Source organism: Rhinatrema bivittatum, chromosome 1, assembly GCF_901001135.1.
Source record: "Rhinatrema bivittatum chromosome 1, aRhiBiv1.1, whole genome shotgun sequence".
Taxonomy (NCBI): Eukaryota; Metazoa; Chordata; class Amphibia; order Gymnophiona; family Rhinatrematidae; genus Rhinatrema; species Rhinatrema bivittatum.
The window spans coordinates 503,069,990-503,081,016 of record NC_042615.1 but is presented as its reverse complement, the minus strand read 5'-3'; the positions used below and the strand labels follow the sequence as shown (position 1 = coordinate 503,081,016).

The following is an 11,027-nucleotide window of genomic DNA, read 5'->3' as shown; positions in this document are numbered from 1 at the left end:
CAGGTAGTCAGCCTCGTCCTCCGAGGTGTCTGTATCTCCGGTAGGGAGGCTCTTGCTTAGGAAGGGCACATCTCAAAGGGCCCGAGAGGTGCTTGGAAGGTCTTGCACTTCTGGTGGTGACTGGGACAGAGTTGCAGCCGGTACTGAGTGCGCTTGGACAAAGATCTGCAGCCCTTTGAAGAATTCCACCTAGGAAAAGGCCCCTGGGTCCATGTTGATTCATGGTGGCGCTATAATGGAGGTCCCGGAGGTGCCTTCCTGTGTAGGTGCCGAGTTGGAGATAGAGAGGTCCAGGGTACTATCATTAGTGGATCCAGATCCCTCTACTGGCTGTGAGGGACCTTGCTTTGGTTCCCCCGAGCCTCTTCGCACTGCTGGCATAGGAAGAAGGCCACTTCAGGTTGTGCAGCTCAGGTGGCAGGCTGGGCAGAGGCTTGTCCCTTGGCCTTCTTGGCAGGCAGTGCCATGGTTTGTGCTCTTGGGGAGCTTCAAAACTCGTCTGTGCGCGTAGGTGTGCACGCCGGCTTAGTTGTGCGCGTAGGGGTGCGCCGAAGATGTGCGTGTGGAATGCGTACAGATGTGCGCACAGGCTACTACTTATGCGCCTGGCTGAGATGTGCGCACAGCAATATTTGTGCGCTTGGCCGTTTAAGCAGGCCGCTATGTGCCCGGCACCGTTATGCGCATCGCTGTGCGCATGGCACAGATGTGCGTGCTGCTGTGCGCACAAGTCGGTTGTGCGCACGGCTGTTGAGTGGACAATATGGCGGTCAAGGGGGGAAATAGCGCAGACGACCACGCAGACAAGATGGCGACCCCCCGGAGGGTCTCCACATGTGTGGACCCTCGCACCGGATCGGAGTCTAGCACAGACGGGACTGCTCAACCCAATTTAACAGACGCTGGAAGGGACGATATGTGCAGCTATTCGAGTCTCGGAGCCCGGAGACTTAAGAGAGATTTCTACCTTACCTGGTCTCGGCGTTTCTCGGTCTCGTGCTGGGTGGTCTCTGGCTGTGGGGGGAGAGGGAATTACCTTCACTGCTGCGCTCGATTCTACACCAGCTGCCTCTCAGCCACCCTGGGGCTAGGTCCCCACCGGGAGCCGGCTACCGGACTGAGGCTTGCTTCTGAGGGATCTCGGAAATCACCTCAGGAATTCTCGACAGGGGGAGTAACCCTTAGGTATCACCGCAGGAGAGCGGGGTTCATCTTCTAGAGGTCAATTTTCTTTCTTCTTTAGTTTAAAATTGCTAAAACTATTCTAGTGTGTGTAGTGTCCCTATCTGCTTAGAGAAATCTGAAGAGCTGAGCTTCCTGCACAGGTATATGTAGTGCTGACGTCAGCTTTGAAATCTGACTCCATCTCCCATCTGCTATCAGGAATACACTATACCTATTGGTCCTGAGTCCATCTGGCTACACGCTAGAAAATTAATTTTGTATAAAGCAGGTTCACTGTAGAAAGAACAAGTCAAAACTGATTAATATTGTGATTTCTCTACCCAGTTAGGAAAATCTTTTGAGTCTATGAATGTGTGCACGACTGTGAATGTGTGACAGTTAGACTACAGCCAGCCTTTCGCTGCTGCACAGGTATGGTTTTAGCTCCGATATAGTACACCAAGTCTGAAAACAACAAATACCAGGCCATATCAGGCAGGACTGGCTCCAGGCTAACTGGCACCCCTTCCCCCCACCCCAGGTGGCAGCTTTGGTACAAGACTCCCTCCTTCAGCACAATATAGCCATCTCTCCCCTCCCTCCCCCCCTCTGTCCCGCACCTGCGTTTCCTCCGCCTTGCTCTCTAACCCTGCCCAGTGTCCAGAATTCCACTCTCACCCCCTGGCATTCTTTTCTCCCTCCTTTCCTGCCTAGACGCATCCTCCTCTTTTTCTCACTTCCCCTCCTCCTCCTTCCTGTAGGCTGATCCTTCACTTAGCAGCACAGATAGAAGCCTCCTTCCTGTCTGAATCTCCTGCTTGCAGAGATGATAAGGAAGGGTGCAGGAGAGAGGAGGCAGCAGCACCCCCACTGAGCATGTTGCCCTGTGCAGCCACACAGGCTGCACACCCCATAAGCCGGTCCTGACACCTGGACACATCATTACCATGGTTTAGACTTGTGGTTTGGGTTTAGGAGCACTCATTTGCATGTTGACCAGACAAGAAATGCAACTTCCAGAGATCTGCATCAGATTAAGATTTCATTTCTAGCCTCCTCCTCTCCTGAAATAACAGCAGGGATTAACAGTGCTATCATTAATTCTGCACCTACACTATGACGAATTACGCTCAGAGTTCCAGATCAGTGCCGCTCTATGGACTGATACCCCTGTCCCTACGTCACCTGCACTGTCCTCCTCTCAGACCTGATGCCTCTGCTCCCAGGTTAATGTCCCTTTCTAGACTAATCTCACTGTGCCTTGCTCAACTACACCATCCTCTGCTCACACCTGATGTTCCTGCTCTCAAGGACAGAAGCGTTGCCCTGGCCAGGTAATGGAGGGCAAGTGTGCCTGAGCAGGTAAGATACGATCAGCAACTATGGCTGGAAGCGCCCCTTTAGGATGGGGATTGAAATAAACAGTTTGAGTACGGGATGGAAACAGGGTGTTTATTTGTCTTGAAGATCAGGGGTGGAGAAAGGGGATTTTTCTGGACCAATACTTCAAACACACCAGCACAATCCAAGCTTCTTTTCCATCATGGTTACTCAGTGCTCCATGGAAGAGGCAATAACTTGGGCAAGACACAGCAAGTGGAATCGCCAAGAATGTTTCCACTGGACAGAAGGCAAATAAAAGCCAGGAGCTGGAAAACCAGCCTGATTTGAAGATCAAAGTGGCATCAATCATGTAAAGGTGACAGAAATTACAGACAGAGGTCCAGCTTCCCTCAGCGGATCTGTGAGACAGAGAAGTAGGAAGGAATAGTTAGAAATCTGCCTTAACAGTGGAATAACTAAGAAGCAGAGAACTGCTAACGCTGGGACATGAGTTAATGGTGACATCCTTTGAAAGCTCACCTTCCTTGCAGATGCGGAGGGACACTTACTAGTTTGAGCCGATCTGCGACAGTTATCAGGGATAAAGAAATGGAAGCATACTGGCACACGTTACCACCCTGTAAAATCAAAGAGAGCCCCAATATTCAATGCACATCCTTACCGTGTATTTGTCCCACTTCTTCTCTGGATCGTAAGGCTCCCAACGGCTGGCTGGGAAGATGTGCTTGTTTTTCTCATACCAGCTACGCAGGACTACTTTCCCAGCATGTGACTGAAACAAGAGAAAAAGGTGAGGGACAGGAAACCCAGTTCAGCGTTGGTATGTACCGGTGGGGTGCCACTCGTGTCCTGAAAGCAGTGCTGACCACTCCGTGACAGGCTTCCCCAGGCTTATAAAATGTGATGACATGCAGGTCACTCAGTCATGCTTGGGTCTGGCCAGGAACCATAATCTCTCTTGGGAAGAGATGCTGCAGCCATGCGCTTTCCACCATGCAGAAGCAGATCACTACTACAACTCCAGAGGCATATTGGGTGACAGATTCCCTATGGCCTCCCCCAAGACACTAGGGCTTGCAAACCAGCACTGTGTAAGCCCCACCACCCAAGAGGTGTGGTTCGGCACTGCGGCTTCTCTCACCTCATCCTTTTCCACGGTGGCATCACTCAGTAGCCGAACATCTTCGTGGACATCAAAGTTGAAAAGCGGTCCTGAAAGGGAACGGGGAGAGGAAGCATGAGAAGCTGGGGTGCTACCTGTTAAACTCACACAGCAGTCCTCTGTGGGCATGGCGATCGCAATCAGCCATTTCATGACCTCTACTTAAGAAACCTAATCTGGACATTGGAAATTACTGCAATTACAGAACTGGGGCTAACTTGCCATTCCTTGGAAAAACAACAGAAAAGGTAGTAGTGACTTAGTTGTTAGATTTTTTTTTTTTTAATTAAGGATTTGATCCCTATCTCCGACTATTCTCTTGGCCCTGGCTGATGACCTGTGCCTGGAGAGGTATAAAGGTAAGGACAGCATGTTGAGCCTTCTGGATCTTACATGTGCCTTTGATACAATCGAACACTCTGTTCTGCTTGCCCATTTAATTCCATTAGATGAAGCAGAGAAAGTCTTAGAAACTCTATTCTGTTGGATAGCAATGACATGAACCATTCTAACGATGAAACATTTCTGTTCACAATTTCTTCCCAAAGTCTCTGGTACTCTTCAAAGTTCAATTACGTTTCCATTCTTTCTCAATTTGTATTTATTACTGTTACCTCAGGTAATCAGAGAATTCCATATTCAATATTTATTGTATGCAGGTGACCTTCAACTTACCTTCCCCTGAGACATGACTGAGAATTTGAGTACAAGAATTAGAATGCTTAACTGCAATCTAAAGCTGGCCGAACAGGAATACGTACGGATTAACATGAATAATACTGAAATCCTACGGTTGGGTGAGGATGGCCCTCACCATAGAAGCCAGCTTTTGAAAATGGATTGGGGTGAACTCAACACAGATTACAGCTCCCCCAGTGAAAAACAGAACATAGTAGGTTGTGAGTGTGACGTCCAGAGAGGAGCAGGTAATATGGATGTGGGGAAGATCAATGTGGCCAAGACAAAACTAGGGAAGGCTCAAAGTCCCACCAGTCATTCTCCAGCTGATCCTCACCAGTCCCCTCCCAGCAGCCCATCCAAACCACCATCTCTTCCCCCACCCTCACCTGTCACCATCATTTTTCTAATCCCATTTTCTCTCATTCGCATCTCTTCTTCCTTCTCTCCCCATCTTTTCCATCTGCACTCTTAATAATTCTCATCCTGCTGCATGGGCCTACTTTGAATTTTATATTTGGGGGAAGGGGTTTAACACCTCTCTTCCAGCTCCCCATTTCCCGCAGACCTGTCCTCCTCTGTTCCCTGCTCCTGCAGCGCTTTCCCTGGCACTCAGATTCCAGGCCAGAGCCAGGCCCATGCCGTCAGAGTCCATGGCAGGCACGCACCACATGCATGTCCTGAGCCCTGGCAGATCAGCTGTTAGTTTCCCCAGCTCCATGTGGTGCTTCCAGCCCTCAATTTGGAAACTGCTGCCTGCTGGGAATTATCAAGGGAATGTTTTATTTATTTTTGTGAACAAGGGGAACAATGTTCACCTAAATCCCCCCTCCATTATAAGCCCTGACCACAGTCTCTCACAATACTGGAGCTGCCAGTTTTTAAGAGAGAGATTTTGAGCTTAGAACAACCTCCTCCTCCCTTCCCCATCCTTTCAGTAAAATACCTTATTTACCTTGGTGATTTACAGGGCTGGAAGAAAAGGGCAGATATTACCTGCCCCCCTCCCTTGTCCCTGCCCAGCTAGCGCAGAAATCACCAAGCTGTGAATAAACTATTTCCCAACCTTTGTGGATGTAGTTTAAATCTATCCTCTGAGCAAAACCAATCTAGGATCACCCCTCCTATTCCAATTTCGGTTAGGTGCTGTAACAATCAGAAGATGGTTTCAAAGTGGGTACTGGCTGGGAGAGAGAATACTGCTGTGAGGATCTGGGAGAGGAACTGAAAGAAGGAATTCTGGCTGGGAGAAGAGGAGGTAAGGAACTGTGAGGGGAAGAGGGTCTGGGGGAGCAGTAGACACAGGCTGTGAGGCCAGAGAGTGCTGAGAGGCCTGAGAGAAGGAGAACATTTATCTGCGAGAAGGGGATAGTAGCTGAGAGAAGGGAAAAAGAGGATACAAGCTGGAAGAGAGGACATGGGCTGTGATGAGAAGAGGAGCAGGGATGAGTGGTTGGGTGAAGGGACCTTAAGAAGAAGAGAGACTGGAGAAGGTGACTGGAAAAGGAGCTGTGTGGATAGAGAGGAGGGGGCTGATAGTGGAGGTAAATCAAGAGAGAGGTTGTAAGAAGAGAGGGGATCATGGTTGAGGGAAGAGGTGAGGAGAGAGATGGAAATGGCAGGAGAGGGGAGACTAGGGGGAGATGGGAGAAGATAATGAGCTGTGGAGAAACAACTGGGGGCTGATATTCAGCCACTGAATATATCCGGCTATCTTAAGTTAGCTGGATAGGTATATCCGGCTAACTTTAGACCTATCCTACAGCCAAGCCAGAGTTTACCTAACTGGCTAACTCTGCTCTTCCCCAAAATACTTTTACCCCCCACCCCAAATATGCTCCGACCTGTCCCTCTAAATTCTAGCCAGATAGTTATTTGGTTTGAATTTAGCCAGATAAATCATCTAAAATAGCGGCTAAGCCATTTAGATGGATACATTGTCAGTTATCTGTCTAAATAGCTTTTAAATATCAGCCCCCTAGTGGATAGAAAGAGAAATACACATGAAGGAAAAATAATATGATAAAGAAATGAAAGGAAGAGCAAAAACTAAGCTTTAAAAGAAAAAAGGAATGAAAAGGCAGAAAGGAAACTAAGAAAAATGTAAGAGGAGCCAATAGCTTCCTTAAGCCATCCGAAGAAGGGGTCTCAAGCTTCCAAAACTACCATTGCCAGATGGCTTAAGGAAGCTATTGGCTCCTCTTACATTCTCAAGGGTAAGCCAGTGCCGGAAGGCTTGAGGGCTCATGCTACCCAATCTCAGGCAACCTCTTGGGCAGAGGCTGACTTGGTATTGCCACAAGAGATTTGTAGAACCGCAACTTGGAAGTCTCTGCATACTTTTGCAAGGCATTATCGGCTGGATGTGGCGGATCGGGAGTCTCAGTCTTTTGGCGAAAGTGTGTTACGAGCGGGACTCTCCAGGTCCCACCCTGAATGGTAGTTTTGGAAGCTTGAGACCCCTTCTTCGGACCGCTCCACAAAACAAAAAGATGATCAGACCATCTAAAACCATTTGTGACTGTAAGACAGCAAAGTAAAGCTCTACGAACGTCCAATAGCTCACGAGCATTAGACTCAGAAACTGCTAAATCCGGAAAAGCCGGCAGCTCAACAGACTGATTAACGTGGAAGGAGGACACCACTTTCGGGAGAAAAGATAGTACCGTCCGTAAAGATAAACCCCCATCCGATATTTTAAGAAAAGGATCTCGACATGACAAAGCTTGTAACTCCGAAATTCTCCTCGCAGAGCAAATGACTACCAAGAAAACAACCTTTAAAGTTAAATCTTTAAGAGTAGCCCTGCGGACAGGTGCAAACAGAGCCTCACACAATCCCCAAAGTACCAGATTGAGGTTCCAAGGAGGACAAACTCTCCTCACCGGTGGACGTAAGTTCTTGATTCCTCGAATAAAATGGATCACATCAGGATGAGAGGACAAGCGGTAACCATCCAGCTTTCCCCTCAAACAAGCCAAAGTTGGTACGTGAACTCTAAGAGAGTTGAAAGCAAGGCCCTTGACCAGACCGTCGTGCAGGAAAAATAAAACGCGTGACACTGAAACTCGCAAAGTCTGAACCCCCTTAGCCACACACCAGGACTCAAATACTTTCCAGACTCGGACGTAAGACAACGAGGTGGACTTCCATCTAGATTGGAGGAGGGTAGTAACCACTGGTTCCAGGTATTCTCTCGACCTTAAATGCCTCCTCTCAAAAGCCAAGCCGCTAGACAAAAGCGATCTGCCTGGTCGGAAAATACAGGGCCCTGTTGCAGGAGGCAAGGGAGATGACTGAGTTGCAACAGGCCCTCGACCGCAAGGTTTATCAGATCGGCGAACCATGGATGGCGCGGCCACTCCGGGGCCACTAGCACCACCTCCCCTGGATGCCTCTCTTTCTGGCGCAAAATCTTTCCCACTAGTGGCCAAGGAGGGAAAACATATGGAAGAACTCCCCGCGGCCAGGGAAGGACCAGAGAATTTACGCCCTCCGCACCGTATTTCCTGCGTCTGCTGAAAAACCGAGGAGCCTTCGCATTGTGCGTCGCCATCAGATCAACTTGAGGGCAGCCCCATTTCACGCAAATGAGTTGCATCGCCCCGTCCGACAACTCCCATTCTCCTGGATTGAGTAGCATGGACTGAGATAATCTGCTTGTACATTCTAGACTCCGGCAATATGAGATGCTGATATTTGGACTAAGTGCTGTTCTGCCCAAAGGATCAACTCCTGAACTTCCAGAGACACCACACGGCTCTTGGTGCCTCCTTGTCTGTTGATGTAAGCTACCGCCGTCGCATTGTCTGAGAGAACTCGCACCGAACGCCCCTGAACTAAAGGCTGAAAGGCAAGCAAAGCCAAACGCACTTCCTTGGCTTCCAAGCGATTGATAGACCAAGATGCCTCTACGGTTGACTAGGTGCCCTGAGTCGCTTGACTCTGACAAACTGCCCTCCAGCCAGAGACTTGCATCCGTAGTCAGAATCACCCAATCCGGAACCTCCATGGCTACCCCCCACATGAGGTTGGGTGTGTGCAGCCACCAAGACAAACTGTTCCTGGTCGAAGGGGGAGAGGAATAGGCTGGTGATACTTCTCAGACAATGGACTCCACTGGGCCAGAAGAGCCCTCTGAAGGGGACGCATATGAGCAAAGGCCCACGGCACCAGATCCAATGTGGAAGTCATGGAACTAAGGACCTGCAACACATCCCAAGCTCTGGGGACTCGCAACTGCACCAAGCGCTGAATCTGAGATTGTAGCTTACGCACTCTCTCGTCCGTTAGAAAGACTCTGCCTTGGCTTATGTCGAAAAACACTCCCAGATACTCCAGAGTTTGGGACGGAACTAGGTGGCTCTTGGCCAAATTCACCACCCAGCCTAATGACCACAAAGTCCGAAGTACCGCTTGCACTGCTGTACAACAACTGGTCTCAGACTTCGCCCGAATGAGCCAATCGTCTAGATAAGGATGGACGAGGACACCCTGCTGCCATAACGCCGCTGCAACAACCACCATAGCCTTAGTAAAGGTACGAGGCTCCGTCGCCAATCCGAACGGGAGCACTTGAAACTGGAAATGCTGCCCCAAGACCATAAACCTCACTTCAAATCGAGAATGGGGCGAAAGGCTCCTCCCTTCTTCGGAACCACAAAGTAAATCGAATACCGACCTGTTTAAAGTTCGTCCGGAGGCACCAGAACCACGGCCCCCAAGTGCTGCAACCTGTGCAAAGTCTCCCGCACCGCCCTGCATTTCTGTAGCAAGCCGCAGGGGGAGATTAGGAACAGGTTGCAGATGGGCCAAGCAAATTCTAAAGTGTAACCATCCCTTATCACACTGAGTACCCACTGATCCTGGGTGATTTTGGTCTATTCCTCGTAAAACCACGCCAGCCGACCTCCTATAAAAGGAATGGTGGAGTGGGCTGGCCTCCCTTCATTGTGCCGATTTTGGACTGGAGGAGCCGGTATTGCTGGGGACTCTGAAGGGCCGACGTCCTCCTCAAAAGGACTGCCCCTAGGACTGACCTCGAGACGAAAAGGACTGTGTCGCCGACGCGCTGTGCAGTTGCCGAACCTCCGAGTGTCCCGAAAACACAGCCGTGGGGGAAAACTCCGTTGGCCCCGAGGCTTGTCCTCCAGTAAGCGAAGCACCTTAGTGTCTCCTAATTGCTTCACGAACTTATCCAACTCCTTGCCAAATAAGAGCCAACCCTTGAACGGTAAAGACGCCAGCTGGGCCTTAGATGAAACGTCTGCGGACCAGTTACGAAGAAAGAAGAGACGCCTTGTGGAAACCGCAGCCCCCCTAATGCGGGAAGATGTCCGCACCACATCATACAATGCATCTGCCACAAACGCAATGGCTGCTTCCAACCGGTCTGCCTGAGCCCCTTGCGAACCCCCAAGCATCGAACCCTCCTGGGAACGCTGTACCCAGCGTAAGCATGCCCGCTGCATGAGGCTAGAACAAATAGCCGCACGGAGACTCAAAGCCGAGACCTCAAAAATCCTTTTGAGATGAATCTCCAGCTTGCGATCCTGAACATCCTTCAGAGCTGTCGCCCCCACAACCGGAATGATAGTCTTCTTTGTGACGGCAGATACTGTGGCGTCCACCTTAGGGAATGCAAATAATTCCAGGGCCTGCTCCGGCAAGGTATAAAGCTTGGCCACGGCCCTACCGACTTTCAAGCCCACGTCCTGATTATGCCCCTTCTTATCCACCAAACTTTTAATGGACTCATGATATGGGAACCCGGAAGGGGGGCACCGCGTGCCCTCCAAAACTGGATCCGCACCGTCCTTGCAAAGGTCATCAGGTGGAGGCTGGAGACCCAGCTCCTCCAGAACTTGGGGAATGAGAGGCGCCAATTCCTCCCTGCGGAACAACCGTAGGATTTTGGGGTCATCCCCCTCCACCGCAGGCCCAGGATCGAGATCATCACTTTGTCTGGTGGCCGCCGCATCCGGATCTGCCGTCCGATTACCGGAAAGCGATGCCCCTAGGCTGGAAGCATTTTCCTGTGGCACCGCAGTATGCAAGCGCAGTACTCTAGCGGTCGCAGTAGCTACTTGCGAGGCCCCCTGCCTGCCCTGACCTGAGCCAGAGTCAGGCAGCGACCTGCCCGGAGATACACCAGCCTCCGGGAGCAAAGAAGGGGAGTGCTGCCCCCCCCCCCCCCCCCCGGGGTACAACACCCTCATGCTGTGCCAAAAAAGCCTTGTGCATAAGAAGCACAAATTCTGGTGAGAATGGAGCCGGGGCCTGCACACTGTCGCATTCGCTGAAAAGGGGCCCTCCGGGAGCCTGCTGAGTCCCCCTGTCCCCCAATCAGACCTGGATGAACAGGGGAAAGAACCGGAGGAAATCCCCCTCAGACCCCAAAAATGTGAGCCCAACCACCGGGGGATCCAAAATGTCCGCCGTTCCCGCGGTTCCCATGCCGGGCAGTTGCACGCGGACTGAACCGCTCAAAGCTGCAGGAGGAGAGAAAACAACTTTCCTCAGTTTGGCAGGCATAGGGAGCTCCGAGGGACCCTCCCTCTCCCCCCCCTCCCGAAACGAAGGCTGAACACAGACTGCGACGATTCAGCTGTGCGGGAGTCGCTCCACACGCACGGCAAGCCACCCCCCTCACCATCTTGTCGGCGATGGCCCGATCAAG

The 11,027-nt window shown here is 50.9% G+C and overlaps 1 protein-coding gene across 1 annotated transcript in view; it reads right to left on the bottom strand.

Annotated features, from left to right (window-relative positions):
- Nucleotides 1-2,595: 2,595 nt before the first annotated feature.
- FAM50A (family with sequence similarity 50 member A) overlaps nucleotides 2,596-11,027 on the bottom strand; it is a 52,266-nt gene continuing 43,834 nt past the window's right edge. Inside the window, exons 11-13 of the mRNA XM_029610308.1 lie at nucleotides 3,650-3,720; nucleotides 3,170-3,280; nucleotides 2,596-2,906 (exon numbers count right to left, since the gene is read on the bottom strand). Coding sequence (XP_029466168.1) covers nucleotides 2,898-2,906; nucleotides 3,170-3,280; nucleotides 3,650-3,720 — 191 coding nt within the window. The 3' untranslated portion in view covers nucleotides 2,596-2,897. The remainder of the gene's footprint in view (nucleotides 2,907-3,169; nucleotides 3,281-3,649; nucleotides 3,721-11,027) is intronic.